General features: G+C 41.9%; 1 protein-coding gene across 1 annotated transcript; it reads left to right on the forward strand.

Moving 5' to 3' along the window:
• The first annotated feature begins 691 nt into the window (after window positions 1-691).
• On the forward strand, window positions 692-21,386 carry LOC141739659 (carbonic anhydrase 2). Its single transcript, XM_074577376.1, has 7 exons — window positions 692-2,352; window positions 2,931-3,128; window positions 14,554-14,672; window positions 16,134-16,226; window positions 17,014-17,076; window positions 18,086-18,241; window positions 20,524-21,386. The coding sequence occupies exons 1-7, from the start codon at window positions 2,319-2,321 to the stop codon at window positions 20,641-20,643; spliced, it is 783 nt and encodes a 260-aa protein (XP_074433477.1). The 5' UTR covers window positions 692-2,318; the 3' UTR covers window positions 20,644-21,386.
• Window positions 21,387-22,198: the final 812 nt, after the last annotated feature.

Consider the following 22,198-nt stretch of genomic DNA (forward strand, 5'->3'; position numbering starts at 1 on the left):
ATGTTGCATTCTGCCATAAAACCATAGTCACAGATTAGAGGAGTTTGATGCGGGCAGGTGACAGAAAAGGAGGAGGCTGGAATCAACGAGCCCAAGTCAATGGGAGGCTCTCAATAGCAGCTTCTTTGTGTGGGCTCAAGCCTGCAAGTACTAACTGCTGAATGATCAAAGAAAATGGGTCTTTGATCTTAAAAACAATGGACCTTCTATTTGTGGATGTATGTCTGTGTGTGCTTAGCATGTACCACATACCTACGGATAGAAATAATGTGATAAAACAAAGATTCAGGTAATTAAAATCCCAGTCCCTCGGTGCTGCTGCTGATTGACTTCATTTCCCTGCTAAGAACCCTAAGTAGATCTTTGAGGAAGCCTACCATGCCAAACATTGTGTCGTGCTTAATCCTGTTCTTGTCCTTTATATGGTACTTACCCTTTGACGTCAGTGGAAGCTCGACATATGAGAGTGCAGAGGAATCAGGCAGAATTGATTTTTTTATAGTAAGATTAAACGGAAGGAAACCTTCCGAAATGTACCGAAATCTTATTCCTTCCTGTAACATTGAGAGAAGTTTTCTGCTTTATTCTTCAAGGATTCCTACCTGTATGGATTTGTATATCTGTGTGTTTATGAGAGACTGTCAATACACTCGGACAGCACAATCAGCAGATGTAAAAGCAATTGCCAGAAAGTATCTATAATGAGCAAACAAGGAATTCGTAATAAATTTCTAACATGTGCATTTCCATTTGCTGTTCTACATCGCATACACTACAGCCACTTCTAAATAACTTCTGTGTATACAGTTTTGCCTTCACATTTCCATTTTGTGGTCGCTAAATCATCTTGAGTAGAGGCATGCAAATGTGAGAGGACACACACTGTGTTAATCAGTAATAAGCTTTAAATATTTTCTGCTTATAGTTGAAGAGGTCTGAGAAATGCCTTTAATTTTTATAAGCAATTTCCCAGCTGGTTTCTTTTGCTATTAGCAACAGTAACCACATTGTATGAATAGACTTTCCCCCCCATACACACTCTTAACAAATAAAAACAAGTGACACACATTTTACAATGCTGAATGTAAATGATGGAGTCATTCTGATGTTGTTGTTCTAGACTTAACAATGACCTCTCTGACAACAGCATTTGGACCTCTGAGGTTGAACCACAACAGAATAGAATTAAAACCATATTTGAATAAACCCTCTTACTAAGAATATAGGATAAACTAATATTACATTTACAATGTCATTCCCATACCAAAAATTGCTCGGAGCAAGAGGACACAGGAAAGCATTCCAAAGGGATCATCTGCAAACCCACTCGGGTACGAGTCGCTTCACGGGGCCTGCCAGCGTGGGGACGAGGGGACCCGGCACACGACTGACTGCAGCCCTTTGCAAAAGGGTCTGAGCCCTCCTGTCCGGCGATAAAACACCGGAGCGTTGTGCAATATAAAAGCATCTGAAATATGTATTGCTCAATTTTATTCTCGCAAGTCCATCCTCGGGAGCGGTAGCCGAGTCGCTCTCACGGTGTGTCTTTCCTAAACGCTAAGAAGCGAACACAAGCAGAGCTCTACCTGCTGTCCCCTCCCAAAGCCATCAGAAAAAATACACCATGAAGTAACAAGCAACAACGTTCTCGTGCTCCCGAAGCGTGACCGCAGCTCCCCTCGGCAAAGCGCGTCGACCTCCGCCTCTAAATCCCCGTTAATCCCTTCCAAAACCCGGCACCTACGACAAAAACCGGCCGTTTCCCCATCAAACCCCGCCGCCCCCCCCCCGCCCCCGGCGGGAGCTGCGCTGGCTGCCGAGCCTTTCCCCCCAGCCCCAGCAGGGAGCAGCAGGAGATCGCCGTGCCCGGCCCCGCACACGCACGTACGCGCACACACACACACAGCCCCACGCACCCGCGTACCCGCCGCCCGGCACCGGCACCGGCACCGGCACCTCCCCAAGGTCACGGCGCTCCGCGGCGCTCCGTGCAGCGCCCGCAGGTGCGCAATGCGGGGCGGGGGGGGGAAGGCAGCGGAGGGAGGGGGGCCCCTGCCGCCGCTCCGCACCGCCCGGCTGCCGGGGGCGCTGCCGGCCGGGCCCGCCGCAGCTCCGCGGCCGCGGCCGAACGCGGATTATTAAGGGAGGGTTCTCTCCGCCCCCAGCGGAGTCTCCCTCCGCCCCCGTCCGCGCTCCCCACCCCTTCCTTCGGCCGCGGAGAAAGGCATGGAGTTGGCGGGAGCCTATAAAAGCCCCTGAGAGCGCGCCGGGGCCACGGCGCTGCGACAGCCTCCGCGGAGGGAGCCGGGCCGCGCACCATGTCCCACCACTGGGGGTACGGCAGCCAGGACGGTGAGTGCCCGGCGCGGTGCGGGACACCTGCCGGCAGGTCTCCGGGAGCAGCGCCCGGGACCTGCCCGCTGCGCCCCGCACCGAGCCCTTGCCCGGAGCGCGAATGAGCTCGGTGGCGCTTTTTTTTTTTTTTTTTTTTTTTTTTTTTTTCCTTTTAACCTTGAGATGCCACCTGCGCCCGAGCAGCGAGCCCGGCGCGCCGCGCGGTTTTGCCTGGAGCATCTCTTGGTTTCCTGCTGTCGTTCCTTTACTTCGGTCACGGAGCAAGGAAGAGGGGAGGACGGGGCGCTGCTCTAGCAGGACGGGGTGGCCGTCTAGAAGGACGCCCCCGTAAAACCCCAGCCTTAGCCTTCAAGGCTCAGGGGCTGCCGGGTCCCTGCCTTGGTCCCCAGGTGGGACTTCCCCTCGTCTCCGTTGCGGGCACCGGCAGCCCGCACAGGTGGTGCATTATGATGTATGTTATGATGTACATTATGGTGCTGGTGTTAAAACATCCCGATTTCTAGAGTGAGGGTTATCACTTATGTCCCCCGAGCTTCACGTCTTTTCCCACTGAGCTTCCTAACGCTGTCTTGCAGGGCCCGCTCACTGGCACGAACACTTCCCCATCGCCAATGGAGAGCGCCAGTCCCCCATTGCCATCAGCAGCAAGGCGGCCAAGTACGACTCCTCGCTGAAGCCTCTCAGCTTCAGTTATGACGCCGGCACGGCTCGGAGCATCGTCAACAACGGGCATTCCTTCAACGTGGAGTTTGATGATTCTTCCGACAAGTCAGGTGAGACCTCATCTTTGTGTGCACGGGTAGAGGTGGAAGAAACTGCTGCTAAAATGTCTACTGAGGTCATAGGTTTTTTTTAAAGACAAAAAAGTCCAAAGTGTTTTGGCTTCACTAAGGTCGGGATTCAGCCCGTAAGGATTCAGCATCCCGTTCAGCTCCTTTACACTAGAAGAAAGCTGAGCTCCCGTTAGAAGAAAACTAAGCCTATCTGGGCAGTTTGGAGTTGCCCTGCTCTAAACTCCAGAGAAGTTATTTGCTGTCTTTTTGTTTGTTTATGTTTCTTTATGATTTAGATAAGGGCTCAGCTGTGCAGTAAAAAAAAAAGGCTATTTGACAAGAACAATTTCAGGCAGAGCTCATCACAAGCTACCGACCAAATGGTTAAAAGAAGAGGCAAAGTACATCATAGGAAGAAATTGTCCTTAGAATAACAAAGGATTACAGTTCACAACTTGAAGTGGAAATAGTTTGGAAATAGTTTCTTTGGTTATCAAAATATTATCCCATATTTCTGAAGCCAGTATGCTCCCAGGTTAGTAGAGAAACAAAAGGAATGATTAGAAAATACCTCTTTGTTCTTTTGTAATTTAAACAAGTATTATCCCTGACATTTCTTGACGCTGGACTTCCTAGATAAAGATAATATGTTTGACACATTCCTACAAAGTTCGCTAGCAGGCAGTCGTTCCACAGCGTCTTACTGTTCATCCTACTGTATGGTGAAATTAAACACTGAATCCTGCAAACCTTTTACTAATCCTTACTGAAAGGAACGGCCGCACTGATGGACAGTTGCAACAAGGGTTTTGTAGCTTGTCTTTGATTGTAGCTTTTCAGCTGGCTGAATTTGCAGAAATCATCACCCTGCTACAATGAATGTGCCTCTATTTTTAATTTAGACAGCAAAAACAATCCCATTGTAAGGCACTGCCTGATTTAACTTCCTTGAGCAAGTGCCCTGTTTTTCCTAAGCATTTTGTTGGCAACGCCATTTAGGGAATGGTGCTGAAAACAAATAATCCATGCCTACTAAAAATGTGGAGGGGTTGCAGGTAATGTAATATAACAGTATAACAGACATTCAGCATTGCACTAAGAATTTGACTTTGTATTTTAATTACAGTCTTTATACTGAACAATGTTAGGCGGTCAGCTAAAAGTGTTCACAAGCATATAAATGCACGTAGGTCCATGTATAATTTAGGCAGAGCATCCATATTAGTATTTGTACGGTTTAAAGAAAAAAAGGAAAAAGATAGTCTGGCTTCTTAGTGTTTATTTTTCTCAGGGCATTTTCAGCACTGAGAAGCTGAAGGAGCTGAATGCACGTTCATTTAAGAGTGTCATGGGGAATAAGGTGAATGATTCAGAGTACAGAAAAAGGGATTATCTTTTCACCAGCTACATGCGAATCTGCTCTCGCTGAGCTCTAAGGAAACAGGTTCAGACCCTCCTGGTGTAACAAAACTATTATGTGTTCACTTTGCATGTGCATAAGTTTGGAAAGACTGTGAAAACTAGGTTGTATGTGGTAACTTGGGAGGAAAAAATGGCAGGAAAGTAATAATCTAAAGAAACGCCTGTAGGAAGAATGCTTTTTATGAGGAAAGTCGGTGCAGAACCAGAACATCTGTGACAGGGATCCTCTGACAGATATGCAGTGACACAGCTTTCGGAGTGGGAGGATAGGAGATGCAAGTAGAAACATTCTCAGTAGCTCTACTAGTGAATCAGAAACTGATTATTCTTTAGGGAAAAAAAAAAGCATTAAGCAGATCTCTCTGAGGCCAGGTAAGGGTGGATCCTTCAGGATCACACTTACTATTGAAAATTAAAATGCATAGAATCTACCTGGCAGCATGCTTAATGGCTTCATTTGTATGCAGTTAACTAGGTAACCTACTTTCCTTACACAAAATAGAGCTGTCTGACTTGACTGTGCTTGATTCACTCCTATTTCTGAATTTGCGACTATAGCGTGTGTACCAAATTCTTGGTTAGACATCATGCACCGTCAGAAGGAGAAGCTATGGGAAATAATGTGATGTGCTGGTATGTTTTACAGAAGACAATGCAACAAAAGCCTGTAAATACTTCCCACAGGGTTTAGTGCCTGCTCCTATGAGCTATCCCATATGCAGTAATGAATTATCTGTGGTAGTAGGCGCAAAATGAAGTAATAAGATCATTGTGTGCAATTACTCATGTCTTGAAGATTATTCGCAAACAAAGAAGTAGATCCATTCATTAAGAATCTTCAGGCTCATAACTAATGACACTTAAGTAAATTGAACAGCAGTTCTAGGTAGTATTGGCTGTTTGATGACTCCTTGCTCTGCAGGGTATGCAAAATGAGTTCTTGTAATAAAAAATACAGGTAGTAATAGTATAGTAAAAACAGGTAAAAAAGCCAAAATACATGTTTGGATAAAACTCTTTGAAAGTAGCTGTTCCTTATTTCCTTGATTCAGAAAATATGTAACGTGAATACTGTTGGTCACAATTAACAAGAAGTAGATATCAGAATAATCAAAACTTTGATGTAAAATATTTTTCCCCCAAATAAAAGTTTCTTCCTCTTCCTTTGTTACGTTATTTGTGTGCCTACAAGAATGTGTGACATAAAGCTTCTGCCCATACCTTCTGCCTAAAAACCTAAAAGGAAAAAAAAACAGGATTTCCTAAAATGATATCTCATCTATATTCTTTACCATAGTAAGGCTGTAAAATAAAAGTTTAACTTTTTAAACAAAAGTAATCTATGAGCAATTTATGTGACTAATATATCTTCACGGAAGAAAATGCTTTCTTCTCTGCTCTTAAAAGATCCCTTTACTAATAGGTGGAGCTTTATAGACATAACTCTTGATTTGGTTTGTAATTATGCCTGTGACCTGTACAGTTTTCTCTTACAATGATGTCTTAATAGAGAAAGGATGTTAAAGTCTTTGTGATAGCTTTAGTAGCTGACTTGGTTTTACTTCCTTGTTAATTTTATTAGATATGCTTAGATGTTACTAAGCATCCTTAGAAAAAACCTCTTCCTAAGCAACTATACCCAATACTCCCAAATAGAAATTTCAGTTCTTGTACTACAACCTTTGAATTTCTTGGGCTACGTGACAGCTGTTATATTCCAGAATACGTCTCTAAAGGCTCAGTCAGTTCCCAAAGTGAATCCCCTTTGTATTTCACAGTTGCTAGTTGGTAGAAATGGTGTACTGAAAGAAAATTCACAAGCCAGCATTGCCATGTTTATGAACAATTTTTTCATTTGCTGAAATTCCAGGGTTTTCTCTTAGATAAAAGGATGTCTTCTGTCTTGTTTCCTTCAAGTCTCTTGGAATGTTTTCTTAGACTTGTATGGAGAAAGCAAACAGTGAACTTCCTCTTCCAGTTGTTACTTAGGTTCTCTTCTCCTTCAGTTCATGCAGTTGCTTTCTTAGTTGTCGTGTCTACTGTCTTTTAAAGTGGTGAAAGTTCAAGTATTTACCTTTAGCATTCATCTTTAAAATTTCTATAACTTAAATAAAAGCAAAAATTCGTTACGATAAGAGTGTCACCAGGAATAAAACTACAAATGCAAGTTCATCCACTCTTGTATCCTGGGATCTGACCTTCCATGTATGAGTGAAGCGAATGGTGCTGATGATAACTGTTAAATTATAACAATGGACCTTATTTTAGGAACTTTATAGCAAATATCCTCATTAAGGGTACTAATTTTATCATATTAAACACTTCATATTATAGTCTGCTGTAAGGGCAAGCGTATAGTTTCACTCGCTTTAAAAGACAGAAGTAAACAGCAGCTTCTCAGAGCTGTAAAACCACAGGAAGTGACTTGCATCAAGAAAGCCTCAAGAGCCCAAGATTTTGCAACATACTTACAATGTGTTCTCTATGTAAATTTCATGGAAAACTTTCAAGAATTCACCGAAAACCTGAAATTCCAACGGGGAGCTCTCACAGCAGTAAGGGCTGTATCAGTATTTTCTGGTCACGTGTATGATCAGCTTAAAAAAGGAAGAACTGGCTGTTCATATTTTGGGTGGGTGTACTCTGGGTAAAAAAACCTGTCCAGATGGTGAATGGAGTTAAATCCAGTTGGTGGCTGGTCACAAGTGGTGTTATCCAGGGCTCAGTATTGGGGCTGGTTCTGATTCATATCTTTATCAATGATCTGGATGAGGGGATTTAGTGCACCCTCAGTAAGTTTGTAGATGGCAACAAGTTGGGCAGGAATGTTGATCTGCTTGAGGGTAGGAAGCGCCTACAGAGGGATCTGGAAAGGGTGGATCAATGGGCTGAGGCCAATGGTATAAGGTTCAACAAGGCCAGGTGCTGGGTCCTGCAGTAGGGTCACAACAACACCATGCAGTGCTACAGGCTTGTCGAAGAGTGGTGGAAAAGCTGCCTGGTGGAAAAGGACCTGGGGGTGTTGGTCAACAGCCAGCTGAATATGAGCCGGCGGTGTGCCCAGATGGCCAAGAAGGCCAATAATGTCCTGGCTTGTATCAGAAGTGGTGTGGCCAGGAGGACTAGGGAAGTGATCGTCCCCCTGTACTCGGCACTGGTGAGGCCCCACCTCAAGTACTGTGTCCAGTTTTGGGCCCCTCACTACAAGAAAGACACTGAGGTGCTGGAGCATGTCCAGAGAAGCGCAATGAAGCTGGTGAGGGGTCTGGAGAACAAGTCTTCTGAGGAGCGGCTGAGGGAGCTGGGGTTGTTCAGCATGGAGAAAAGGAGGCTGAGGGGAGACCATATCACGCTCTACAACTACCTGAAAGGAGGTTGTAGCCAGGTGGGGGTCTGTCTCTTCTCCCAAGTAACAGGTGATAGGACAAGAGGAAATGGCCTCAAGCTGCACCAGGGGAGGTTTAGATTGGATATTAGGAAAAATTTTTACACTGAAAGGGTTATTAAGCATTGGAACAGGCTGCCCAAGGAAATTGTTGAGTCACCATCCCTGGAGGTATTTAAAAGACAGGAAGATGTGGTGCTGAAGGGACATGGCTTAGTGGTAACTTGTCAGTGCCAGGTTAACAGTTGGACTTGGTGATCTTAAAGGTCTTTTCCAACCTAAATGATTCTATGATTGTAAGTCAATCAGCAATTAATTTATTTCATAACAAGAATATTAAAATATATTTTAGCTGTAGAGCCTGACAGACGTGAATTGCAACTATGGTGTAAAGCTCTAGAGACATTAGTAAGTATCCTGATAATTTCTGCTGGTGGACGAGTCTCTTAATTATTTCCTTTTCCTTCATTGCTGCTAAGCTAAAGATAATACTGATATCCAAGACAGAGTACCAAAGAAATCTGACACTTTTTGCAGATATTCAGTCATAGTAGGACTTAAAATTATGGGGAGACCTAGGGAAATGGAAATACTGTATTGACCTTGGAATTATCCACCCCCTGGGAGACTTTCAGTAGTTGTAATCAAATACATTGCCAAATATAACTGTAAATATGAATGAGGAAGCTTCAACTGTCTTGAATTATGACTTGCTGTAAACAAACAAATTTATTTTGTTAGATTTGTTATTCAACAGCCAGTGCATCGTTAGCACTGCTTGGTTGGCAGTGTGTTAGCTCTGAAAGTTCTGCCACTGTTGCTCTTCTCCTACACTTCTGCCCCAGCAGGTAAACTGAGGAAGAAACACGCAGGTCAGTTGTCCTTAAGGCACAACTTTTAATCCAGGTCGCTGGGCTATTTTTAGGCTTCCCAGCTCAGAAGATGTAACATTAGCTATACCAGAACATTATCGCATGTTAGCAGTATACAGTCATGGATTGAAGGTCCACAGTGCAGTGTAGCCTAAATAACGTGCTGGCCCTTCTGAATCATAAGTCAGGGAACTGACTGCTTATAGATTATAGTATTCAGACATCTGCCCATGTGTCACAAGTACTTTTGTGCACTGCTTGACTAGAAAGTCAGAGGTCCCAGAGGCTGTCTGATCATTAAGTCATTTCTCTAGTGAACTGGGATCACCAGAAGCTGCAAAGGCTACGAAAGCAGGTGACTTAAGAATAGTTCTAGTGCTTCCAGGAACTGGAAGGGAAGAAGAGAGGGCTTCAGATCAGTCCTGCATGTTTCAAGCCTTCGTTTCTTTACAGAGCCCAAAACTGCCCTTCTTCACTTAACATCAGCTTTTTTTTTTTAACATGCAACTTCTGAGCAGAAATTTGGCATGGATTGTGTGTTTAAGAATCCTGGCAACTTCCTTCCCTTCTTCCAAATCCCTCCTCTAGAGGTGCATTTAGTGCAAAACCAGGAGAAACTAGTCAGTTGTTATCAGCTAGGGCCGCTTGGAAAAGTTGATTTTTAAGACATAATGAAGCTGTGTGCCAGATGTCACCATGACTGCTCTTCCCAGCTGATGTATTTGTTCAATTACTTACAGGCATGAGGGACAGCTGCGTACTTAGAGGCAACGTTCACACCTTAAGTCTGTTCATCCTTCATTAGACCTCAACGTAGTATGAGCACCATGTCCAATACACAATTTTCAGTACTGTAAGCAGTCACTGAGACTAGTATTATAGCTATTACCATCAGAAATTAAAACAATTGTTACTTTTAAAATTTTAATACTTCCAACTCTGTTGTCAGCTTATATGGTGTGAAACATGAGGACTGAAGGCTGCTCCGGGTCTCAGTACAGCACCTCATGACTCTCAATCTCCATTTAAGAGACTACATGAGAACTAAACTCCACTGGTCCCAGGGGGTGGGAGGAAAGTTAAGAATCTAAATGACTTTGTATCCTTAAGCAGGTCAGAGTCTCTCTGGCTGCTACCCAGTCTGGATGAAATAGTTCAGATGAGGTGAATCGGAATCACTGACCCACTGCTGATACACACGTCTGCAGACCTGCTGCATTTTGGCAGATGTTTCATTCTGGTCTATCTCTGTGGAACATCCCTGCTGCCTTATCAGACTAACCCTCTAGCAAGGTCAGAGTAGGGTTGGGTTTTTTCTTATGAGATACCAATTACGTAGTTTTTCTCTTGGTGAAACCTATTACAGATGTTTTCTGCAAGTATGATCCCTACAGTCAGATGCTTGCGTGCTGTCTTGCTCTCTTGAGTGTCATGATACAGTGTCCTAGGAGGAATGTCTGAAAGAGATAACATAAAGAAGGAAGAATCTCACAAAATGTGACGCTCTGTACTCCACGTTTCACAGAAGCGACAGCTTACCCTAACTGAACTCTTTAGTCTGTCAGACAGGGAAGCCCATCCTTGCATAAGAACATGAGGCTAATCCCTGAGCATCGTCATAAGAGCCTTTTTTGTGCCATTAATAGTGCATGGTGCTCAAGATTATTTTTTTCTGAAGTAATACTTCATCTACATTGTCTCCTCAAGGCCTGTTTTCTATCATATAGATGTCTGTGTATACACAAAAGCTTGCAGAACATTAACATTAATGTATATACTATGCATATATTGACATATACGCATATCTACAAGGTCATATACACCTGCACGGCTACTGTAGGCTGTTACAAAATCATGGCTTCCTTTATGCCAAAACAACGTGTGTGCAAGAGGGCTGTCCTCAGAGGCAGATGCTTGCAATGACCTGCTGCTAGGCTTTTGTTTGGTGGAATCTCAATTAGAACTAAACTTCCGAAGATTTGAGCTCTGTCCATCCATCGGGCTGTAGTGGACCCATTATTTCAGCTACTGGAAGGGGCTTTGCTGTCAGTGATTTCCACTTGAACACTTTCTCATTCTGCATTTTCTCAGAGTAACAAACTTTACAGTAGTATTTTTCTTAACATGCTGATTTGTATGACAGGAAGGGCTTTGTTCTAACTCATGAAATGATCTTGTAGTTCAGCCATTTTGGTTATTTCTTTGATAGGCTGATGAGATTTATTAGTCTCCTGCTCTGTGTAGAGAGAATATCCCGTAGTCGGTAACTAAATAACAGCATTTTTGCAATTCAGATGTGGATGCTGATGCTCCCTGAAGAAAGGTATGAAGTGGTCCACAGTATTTTTTTTACAGAGCTATTCTGTTCTACATGGGAAAGGTAACTACCTGGTGACTTGTCCTGACTTAGACCAGTGAAGTTGTGTGGCCTCAGTAAACGGATGTCCCAGATGCGGCAAAATGGCCTTGGATATCTGTGTGTTTGCAAATATCCTGAGAAAGGGTGATAGAGACAAATCCAATTCACCTTCTTTATCCAAGAAACCCCACAGACATAAATGGAACAGTTTGTGTGATTGTTTGACTTTCCAATTGAGCGCTGCTAATACTTATATTCACCTAATTTAAAAAATGTTATGAGATCACTTAATAACAGTGCGATATAATTACTGGATGTTACTAGTGTAACTTCCAGTAAATGGCAGAAGGTTGAAAACAGTTACCACTTCTTAATCTAAGCAAAATAGCTTCAAATTTGTCTCACTGTAACACTTCAAATAACTGTCAAATAGGGAAAAAATGTTGCATTTTCAAGCTGTGATCTCTTAGGCTGTTACAGATGTATGGAGACCAGGTTATTGATGTAGACTGTGTTGAGTAGGATGAACCTGTAGGAAAAGAACGTGTTTTCCAGGTTGGCTGGTGCTGGCTTGGCCTGGCATCTGAAGCTGTGCTATATAGCAACAGGGAGCACAGCTACCTGTGTATTTCCAGGGTGGTGTACACTAACACTAATTTCAAAAGGAAGGGAGGTAGTGATGAGATGCTCAAACATGGATGAGTATTTCCCTATCCCTCAAAAAAAGGGGGTGGAAAGGTTGGACTACCATCAGTGTAACCTGAATCGATGTTCACGGGACAGGGAAGTTCCAGCTGTGAATGTTGCTCTGATTCTTGAACTCTTACTTTGCAAAAGGTGGTAGCATTTGTGGTTTAAAAAGCTTGCACTGGAAGAAAAAAAAAATGACGCTCTAACACTTCTACTTTGCCTTTTAAGTTTTAATTTTAAATTTTATTTGTTTGGAAAGCCTGAGAAGTATTAAAAAAAATAACTGCTTAATGTAAGCTAGAACAAGAAGGGCTGTTCTGTAATTAAGCCTGCTGAATTTGTATTCATTTACACTAATCTAATTATTACTTTCTTTGAATGCTCTGCTGTGAGTCAAAATAAGCTAGTGCTGGATTTGAGAACCACAGAATGAGAAAAGTAAGCAAAAACTGCAAAGATATTTTTTTGTGCATCTTTTGAGTTTTACAAGACTATAGCAAACAGTAGAGAAATAACACTGCAAATGGATTTAAGAAGATTGCATGGTTCTGCTTTTCAGCATGCTTTCCATCGATTAATAATGGCGAATTAACCTGTGCTGCGCTAGTGCTTTGAGGTTGAGGAATGGTGGAATCTCAGTCCATTTGTACCTGCAACGAGCAGCAAGTCCATCAGCTAAAGGAACTGAAACTGAAACATTGCAGCTCCGTGGCATCATTTTTAAATGAAACGTGATATTGTGTGGCTTAAATGATTTTTTGCATCTGTAAAGACATAGCAACCAATTACTTCATTTTCAGAAGGAGCTAGTGCACATTCACGGTCGCCGTTCTGAAAAAAAGGATTCTGATTTGTAGTCCAGTGCTTGAAACAGTTCTGCTTCTTGGCAACTAGCACATGCAGAAACATGAAAGTAGAATAAGATATGTTCCTGTTTAATTATTTTAAGTAGCCGTTCTTCTTTGTATCACATAGCTTGGCAATAGGTAGGGCAAGTCTTGGTCTCTTGGCTGTTCAGTGTTGGCTACAGTATCGGAAATTACAAAGACTGCAGTGGAACATATATTTACATTTTTCAAACAGAAATACATGTTGGGAGACTTCTAAATATACTTACCAAAGAAGGAGCCCCAGGCAAATGCTAAATTTGTCCACTGAACCCAAATTTTGCATGTGAAAGGCACGCCAGTGGAAACTAATGTGTTTTATATAAAATCTTATAGTTAATTTTCATGTATTCCAGTTTTTTAGTCAAATCCTTCTCACCACTTTGAGTTCCCCATTGCCAAGTATCCACAGCCATTGTTGTCCATGCTTGCATATAATTGGAATTATTCAAACCTGAACAGACAGTGACCTTTTCTTATCTGCCTTTGATGTATATTTTCCACACATGCACGTATTGTGGTAGTGTCAAGGCTAATTGCAGACTGAAAGGAAACCATCTTTATTCCACAGAACCATTTTGTTTGTGGCACATACACAGAGCACACTTATATGTAATATCTGATGTCAACACTCTTCTGTCACTTTATTTTATATATATGTATGTGTGTGTATATATATAGAGAAATTGATCTAAGATACATAACACTTCAAGTTAAATTTTAAAATATTTTTCTAATTTTAAATATTTACATCTTAAATGTTTAATTGTGAATTTGAGACGCTTAGCAAAAAAAAAAAAAAAAAAGAAAAAAGACCAAACCACAAACCAGTGTGAAACCTTTCTCTAATAACTTAGATAAATAGCTCTATTTAATGGAACTATTTGTTATTGTTCTGTGCTTTATGCTGTGCTGGAGGAGACGTTGCCTGTGCCTTGAGCATTTTGCAGTAATAGGGCTTGATCCTGCATATCATAATGGTGATTGGTCACAGTTTAAATACAAGGTTAAAACGAACAAGCAGAATAAGGGAGCTCAGGGGAAATTGCTCCTGTGTAATTGAAAGCGTGGCTGTGCCCTCCACTTCAGCGGTCCCAGAGCAGGAGTAATGGCAATAGCGGAGAGCATAAGGAACCGCCTCACTTCCAATCCACCTTTTAAAAATAATCTGCCTCTGCAGGCGTTGCCATTCTCACCACCATTTTCTTAAAACTCATTCTTGAGGAGCAAAGGATGGGGAGGGACAGGAGACTTGGATTCACAGCTCTGCAATGCCTTGCCTGGCGCTTTACCTTGCTGTAGCCTGCAGCGAACAGGTGTTTGGGTTTAATTTGGAACAAAAAGCATTTTACTCAATCCAATCCACCGCAGGATTAAGGCCTAAATGGATAAAGCATCTAAAATGAAGGGACAGAGTATGTTAGTAAGTGAAATGTGGTTTGGTCTTCAAGTGTACTTTCATAGAATAATTCTATGTGGGCTTCTTATAAAGGCTGTTCTTGGCCTTTTATTTATTTGGTGACAGAAAAGTTACATCATTAGCTCTCCTCTCGTCACCTGTAATATTAGCATGCCTGTTAAAATTGCTGATAAGACACTCACTGTAAAGTCACTTCGGGTTTTATACGTTTATTATTGATTTGGGCATATTGCAGGAATGTACCATTGAGGATGATCTGGAGTAGCATGGCAGCATGCAGAGCAATGAACTCTCATTCACTTGGAGGACTTGAGATGGGCGTTCCAGCCCGAAGTGAGACTCGATAGCAAAGGTTATAGGAGATGCTAATGGAGGCTCTTTGCTTTGCAGTGCTGCAAGGAGGAGCGCTGGATGGAGTCTACAGGCTGGCACAGTTTCACATTCACTGGGGATCCTGTGAGGGCCAAGGGTCCGAGCACACAGTGGATGGTGTGAAGTATGATGCAGAGGTAGGATATGCGTTACCTTCTCCTGTTCCTGTCTCTTGTGTATAATGAATTTTATTTTTTTTGTTATTGTTTTCCACTGCTGGTAACAGCTTCTCTACAAATCTTCATAGGACAAGAGATTGTAGGGGTTACCGTAGAAGATATTGGTACAATGCCACCCCAGGACCTACTCCCTGCAGTAGCAGAGATTAGAATTGGAGGACTCTTGTAATTTTCTTTTTTTCCAGCTACTTCACATGAAAGAGACTACAGAAGCAGAAAAACACACCTTAACTATCCCTGGGTTTTTTCCCTCGCTTTCTCAATGGCTTATGGAAATTATGAAGAAATAGCATTACAGCACCTCTGTACACACACATCCCCTTTTCCTGGTTTAAATTTTTAACATCAGAGACAGATAAGCAATAGACTAATCTTCTGGCTGACCCTTTCATCTTCTGGTAGCAAAGAAACAAAGGGAGCTGTGCAGAGGGCAGGTAGAAAAGTGAGACCTTGCAGGCACTATTTGTAATGTATCCTTAAGACTCCAGATGTCCCTTGGACCGCTTAAGACTCCGTATTACAGTCTCATTACAGAAATGGAGTGACTTTAGTGCTTTGCATCCTACCTTTCCTTGTGCCCTGTTTAGAAAACTACCTCTGGATGCTGCCACAGACTTTTTTAACCCTTTCATAAACGCACATTGACTGAACAAACCTATGATTTGTGTTGACAGATAAAAGAAATGGCTCCACAAATTCATTGGCTCTGCTTTTTCATGAGATAAAGTAGCCTTTGTCTTAACTGAGAAACTTGCCATTGCCTTATTTCTGTTCGCAGTACCATAATTACTTGCTCAACTTGACGTGCAGTTATGGGGAAAACAGCCAGATGAACTTCAATTAGAAATAACTCAGAAATCAAAAATAAAGCAACGTCCTGGCTAACGTGACCTGGAGATTAATTTCATGTTTGTTCAAAAGGCTTTCCAAAAAAAGACAGGACAGTTCTTTAAAAAATCTCTAGATTGCAGGTCAAATCTGTAGTTAATGCCTCTTCTCCCTCACACTGGACAATCGTGTCTTTCAGTGCTGATAAGAACTCCAGGATATATAGCATTAAAATCCTGCATCAAAATCCTGCAGGCTGCATCCGGGGAAAAAACTCTTGCTGAAGCTAACAGGAGTTTCACTCACCAAACTAAAAATGGAATGATACAGCCAATTTGTGTTTAAAACTCATCTGGGAATAAGAGCAAAAAGCAAAATAAAATGCATGACAGAAATCTCCTTGCATAAATGAAACTTGCAAGTAGATGAATGATTCAACAAATTCTTAACTGTACACAAAAGTTCTTAAATCTCAGCAGTAAAACACCATCTGCTTTTAATGTTTAATAAATTACTTCCCTGCATCCTCACTTGTAAAATCTTGTGGATGGAATATCATCTTCATAATGCTTCTTGTTTTCTTGCTCCTAGCTCCATATAGTTCACTGGAATGTAAAATATGGTAAATTTGCTGAAGCTGTGAAGCATCCTGATGGTTTGGCTGTGGTAGGCATCTTCATGAAGGTTAGTTAATTATTTTTTTCTTCTGTATTATTTGGATGAGTCCTCTATGTTCGTTGTGTTGCGGGGTGACCTAAGAGCCTAAATGATAGAATAAGCCAGCATTATGCTATACCGCATAAACCCATAGCAAACTAGATGGTGCTCCAAATTCTTGGCTTTCTCTACTGTCCTCAAACCAGGACATCTACCTATAAAACTTGTACACCAGCAATGGAGTATGGCTGCCATCCATCACTATGGTGGCCCTATAGCAGCATACTTGCCTTCACCGCAACAGTGACACTGCCATAACTCTTACCACTGACAAAATTGTGTGTGCACGAATCTGCAGCAGGACCAGCTGAAATAACACCTGTTTTCCTTTTCTGGTCACTGTTAAATTTCCAGAGCATTTTGTCATAGTTGAATTGTCTTCACAGCTAGTTGGAGAAGGTGATTGCTCCCCAGCAGTGTGTGGTCTCTCCTGGCCTCGCTGTATTTTATTAGGAGGGTGACTTCTGTGAAAAAAAGAACAGCTCAAGGCCAAAAATAAATCCACACACCATAAATGAAAATAACTTTATTCTGCCCAGTGTCCTTGGCTGACCTATTTGTGCTGACTGTCAACTTGCATGATTTTACAGTGACTTTTTATAGTTACAGTCACTTTTGCTTTAATTCTTTTGTTATGTAATGAAGTGGTGCTGGCAAAATGTACTATAAAATGCTTCCTTGAGGAATGTAACAGAAAACTAAAGGTATCATGAGAGTGCACGATTATTTTCTTTTCATATGGTTTGTATTACAGGTAGGAAATGCCAAGCCTGAAATACAGAAAGTCGTGGATGCTCTGAACTCTATTCAAACCAAGGTAATATTTGCTGTCTGTGTTGATTGGCACCAATCACAACTGCACTGTTATCTTCTCCAGAGAGCAGATTATTTACTACTTCCCTGTCTGCTACATGTACAAAAGTAAAACAAACCTTCCTGCATCAGCGCTAATGTTCCTGTAATTTTAAATGCAAAAGATTCAAATGAAGTTTCAGTACAGGGCAGGGAATACTAGGAACGGTGCTCATTTTTTATCTCTGTGACTGTGCCTCTCTGTCCTTTAACTGAATTTAAAGCTATAGGGTAGGATTCATCTTCCTAATCTAAACTACTCTTCTAGGTGCCCTTTCTAGCCAGTGGTGACAGACGCAAAAGGCACTTCCCCTCGTCTCTGCATCTGGGATGTATTTCCTTCCTCCAAGAGGGCATGCTGCTCTTGGCTGGTTCTAGAGGGAGTCCAGATAAGAAGTTTGATCAGGATATATAACTCTGGGAGGAAAAAAAGCCTTTCTGTAATTTAAAATTGTGTGAAGTTTGTATGGGATCTTAATGAGAAATGAGAAGTACTTCCTGAGTAATTAGGTGCCTTCATAGTGGGTAAAGGCCTGTGCTGATGAAAAATGTGGGCAGGAAAAGTAAAGAATGAGACTACACTGCCATCTTTGCCATCAGGCTGCCTTTGGGGTAAATGAGTATTGCCATTTACTGCAACTGGATTTCCAGCAGATCTCCCGGGTTCTCTATTTCCAGTGCAATCGGTGTACATGGCATCTGAAAACTCATTGTTTGTTCAAGCAGGGTCAAATCATATCTCTAGGAGCAAGGAACATAAATTCAACATTTGAAATGAGAAACAATGTCTTGCAAGTTTAATAATGTAAGAAATATATTGCTGAAAGCCTTCAACCCAAAGGTAGCTGGGTTGAAACTCCATTTCTGCCTTTCTCCAAACATGGTGTTTCCCTTAGGAGACTTTATTACCGCAAGCCCACCACGTGTCTGTGGTCTCTCCCCTGACGTTAGCCCACCTACTTTCTTTATTGTAGGGGAAGCAAGCTGCCTTCACAAACTTTGACCCCACTGGACTGCTTCCTGCCTGCAGAGACTACTGGACGTACCCCGGCTCACTGACCACTCCCCCACTGCTCGAATGTGTCGTCTGGCACGTTCTGAAGGAGCCCATCACTGTCAGCCCTGAGCAGGTAGGTCTCCAATGGGTGGTGCCAGTAGATGCGTACTGGAGTAGTATGGATTGCTTAGGTTCTGCCCTCCTGCTGATGTGTGAAATGGCAGCTTATGTTGCTGCAGAGCTATACAGGGCGTTAGCTAGCATTACACGTCAAAAATATATATCTGCAGTAGTTATCCTCTTCTGGCAGGACTCCACTTCTATGCGTGGAAGTAGAGTTTGGGAGTTCTAAAAAAATTTATCAGGCTTTCCAGATACATGATTAGAGCTGCCATGTGGTAAAAATGTGGGAAACTTGTAGCATACATGAAAGGACCATTTGCTCACACAGAGTTCATCTAGCATGTATTGTGAGCATCGGCAGGTTTGCTGTACATGTACACATCACGTATCTGGGTATACTTGCCCTGAAAATACCGGGTTTACCAAGCATCTGAAGAGCACGTATTCTGCATCTGCAGTCTCACACAGTAGATCTGGTTTGTTGATCTTCCATCATTTCCAGGACACAGAGCTCATTTCACAAGTTCTATTCAGCACAGAACAGACTGGGAAATCCCACACAGAATTGTGACAATCCTAACAAAACTGCGTTGTTTGCAAGAGGCAAAACTTGCAGATTCCAGAAGTCTGATGCCTAAAAAAAAAAGTCCTCTATTCCGTTGAGCAGCTTGAGGAGGATAGAGTCTTCCTAGTAGGAAGGAGCTTGTGCAGATTAAATCACTGCTGGCCCTAGCTTTCTATACCATTCATTAATGAAATTACATAGAGGGAAGATTCCATCCTCTGGTTTGCATCTGTGTAAGTGGGAGATATAAATAGAATCTAGAGCCTATAAATACAAACTAGTCCTGAAGGACTTTATTTTACCCTTCAGACTCTTAAATCCCTTTTATGAATGGCAGACATGCTAACAATATGGGGTTTATTCAGCTGATGTGAGGAAAAATGAAGTGCTGTTGTGGGACTTGTCATTTATTCTATCTTTTATTATGTTAAGGAAGAACTATTGGAAATAAACATTACAGCAATGTTTACCAATAACAAACTGCAGGGGAGCATTAAAGTTGACACTGTTTACTTGTTTTAAACTACTGGTATTGCTATTGGTAATCCCAGGTTTGCAAATATGGTTTTATATTTGGGCAGGAGCACATTCACCAAAATAGAGTTGTTTTTCCTACTACACCTACTTTAACCACCTACAAGCGGTAAAAGACACCACTTGTTTCTCCCACATACACCCCTCCATATTACCATCGACATTTCAAAGATGGGTTTGAGATCAAAACAGTGTGTGTGGCAGCTTGCCTTTTCATTCCAAAACTGATCAAAACAAGAAACCATAGAGTATTGACACTGGGTTTAAGTTGAATTGGTTTTCCAAAGATAGATAAAAGCTGGCTATTACAGCAGGGCGTACCGAGCCTGTTTATCATGTGCTGGAGTGACACAGCAGTTCCTGGCAGAGGTTGAACTCTGAAGTTTGTTCTGGTTTATCCTGAAGTTAAAGTCCTCTCCTGGGCTGGTCACTGCTGGGAACCTTCCCCCTTGAATGAGGGAAAGCCTGGCCTGCAGCCTGACTCATACAAAATCCTGTGTCCCACCGACATATTTCTGGCAGCAGTTCCAGCTATCTGTGTGACATCACATTTGGGGTGGGTTATTATTTTGACAGTCTTTTTCTTAGTTTTGGAGGTGCCCACTTAGACATCAAGATGCTTTTATTACATCAGACTGTGCAAACACCACTTTTACTTTAGGAGCAAGCACTAAAACCTCACAGTGTGCTCCCATTGATGTGGAACAGTTTTCTCTCTCACAGCATTTGGAAATCAAGAAATCAAGATATCTTGAATTAATTCGGCTGTTTTAATTTGACTGAAGGGTAAGATCAATTTCTTTTTTTTTTAATATCAACTAGACACAAAAAACCCCAATTTATAAAAGAGCCGAACCAGTACAACTTGCAAAGGATTCTCTCCAGATCTGGATCAAGGACAAACAGCTCTTTGTGCACAGAATTCAGAAATTGTGGGCCTAGGTCTTTGTTTCCTGTGCTTGCTGAGTTCTTGTTGCTAGGATATTTTGTGGGCAGGAGAGCCTGTGTCAGGGGCAGGAAGCGGTGTGGCTGAAATGCAGAGACACATGGGTGGTGACAGCATCTCTAGACCATTAGTGCTGGCGAAACTTTGCGTTGGACCTCTGGCTCAGGCCCAAGGTGGATAATTCAAATAGTCCCGCTGAAACTAGAGTACGCGTTTGATTTGAGGATGTTTGTGCCTTTTTCCACAGATGTGCAAACTCCGTGGCCTTTGCTTCAGTGCTGAGAATGAGCCCGTGTGTCACATGGTGGACAACTGGCGCCCATGTCAGCCTTTGAAGAGCAGAGAAGTCAGAGCTTCCTTCCAGTAACCTCGGCGCCGAGCGTGCTGGAAACTGCTGTGTTTGTGAGGAGCCCCTTTTGCTAAGCACAAATCAAACCTTTGCCGTGTGTGCCCTGGCAACATCTTGTCTCCCAGATCCATTCTTTCTTTCACTCTCTGTCTAAAATGCCAGCTAATAAAATGTGAAAGGCTTTTGGCCAAATAGGAAGGGGTTCTTAAGGTGTGGGGTTGGGGCGGGGGGGTGGTGGTGGTGGCTGTGTGCATTTTGGTGACTATTACTGCGACTGACACTTTGGTATAACAAACAGTATGTTGGCTACTTGGGAGAGGATATGGTGATAGCGAAACAAGCCATTTTAAGAAACCTCATCCACAGGTGTGATAGTACACGTAACTAACGATAACTTGAAGCTTTGTGAAAAGCACAGGAATACAGAATCTAGATATGATTTAGGAAAAAAAGTATTTTGAGACAGTAAAGCAAAATCAATATTGAGAATTAGACTACTTAGATTTTAAGAAACTGACATGTAAATATTTTTGAGACCGTTTTACACTTTTGCCCATGCTATCAACAACCTTGATTATGTCTTAATGGTAGTGTTGGATTTTTTTAATTAAAAATGTCCTAAATTAAGTATTATCTTTAAAAGTTGTTATTACCATAGGAATAATACAAAATATCTTTTCATTGAAATAATATATGCTCTAATTTAAAGAGGAAAATAATATTGTATTTTAGATAACTTCTCTAATAAATCTATACTTCTATTTTTGCTTCCATGCTGTTGTTTTAATTCAGGAAAGGAGTCACTAATCTGTTCGTGTCATTGCTCATTATGTTGGGAATTGGCTTCAATGACACTGAAGATGGATGCAAACCTGTATGGAAATGTTAGGTAATTTTCTCTAAGTAGCTCTCTGTTAGCAGAAGGAACTGTTAGTTTTGAGCAATCACTACAAATTATCATCAAAGTTGACTGCATAATTAAAGATCCCCTCACAAGAATTTCGAACAAAATCATACTGAAGAATGGGCTTCTCCAAACCAGGTGCTTAAACATTGCCCTTATGCATCAGCCCAAAAGCAACAAGCCTCATCTTTATGCAGAGCATCTATTCAATCTGTTTCTCCAACTAGACCAAATCTTTCAAGACTATATCCCTAGTGCTTGGGGTTTTGCCTCAAAGTATCATATCATATTAATTATTTCAATGGAAAAAAATTTTCAACAGAAATACTGCTGAGCAGACAATAGTTTCCAGTAACTTCCATTGCTGGATCCTTACTAGCTGAGTTCTTGTGTCTTCATGAACACATATGCAATAGATACCTAAATATAAATCTGTTATAAATACACAGTTCTATAAGGGGCTACCCTCCTTCTCAGGCTCCTGGCAGTTGTGAGAAAAGCCATCTTCAGAGCTCTCATCTCATTAGATTCTGGTCCTAATTTTTCATGCAATTTATTATGAGCTTCTTACCCCATCAGGGATCACTTCGTAATGTATACGACATCAGGTGGGCAGACTAGGTTCTGAAACTCCTGGGATCTTGATGGGAATGAAGCATTTTTGGAGTG

Source organism: Larus michahellis, chromosome 2 (assembly GCF_964199755.1).
Source record: "Larus michahellis chromosome 2, bLarMic1.1, whole genome shotgun sequence".
NCBI classification, from domain to species: domain Eukaryota; kingdom Metazoa; phylum Chordata; class Aves; order Charadriiformes; family Laridae; genus Larus; species Larus michahellis.

Coding starts and splice junctions, on each gene's coding strand:
- LOC141739659 (XM_074577376.1), top strand. CDS start 2,319: ATGTCCCACCACTGGGGGTACGGCAGCCAGGACG. Junction 17,077..18,085: donor TGAACTCTATTCAAACCAAG/GTAATATTTGCT, acceptor TCTTTATTGTAG/GGGAAGCAAGCTGCCTTCAC. Junction 18,242..20,523: donor TCACTGTCAGCCCTGAGCAG/GTAGGTCTCCAA, acceptor CTTTTTCCACAG/ATGTGCAAACTCCGTGGCCT.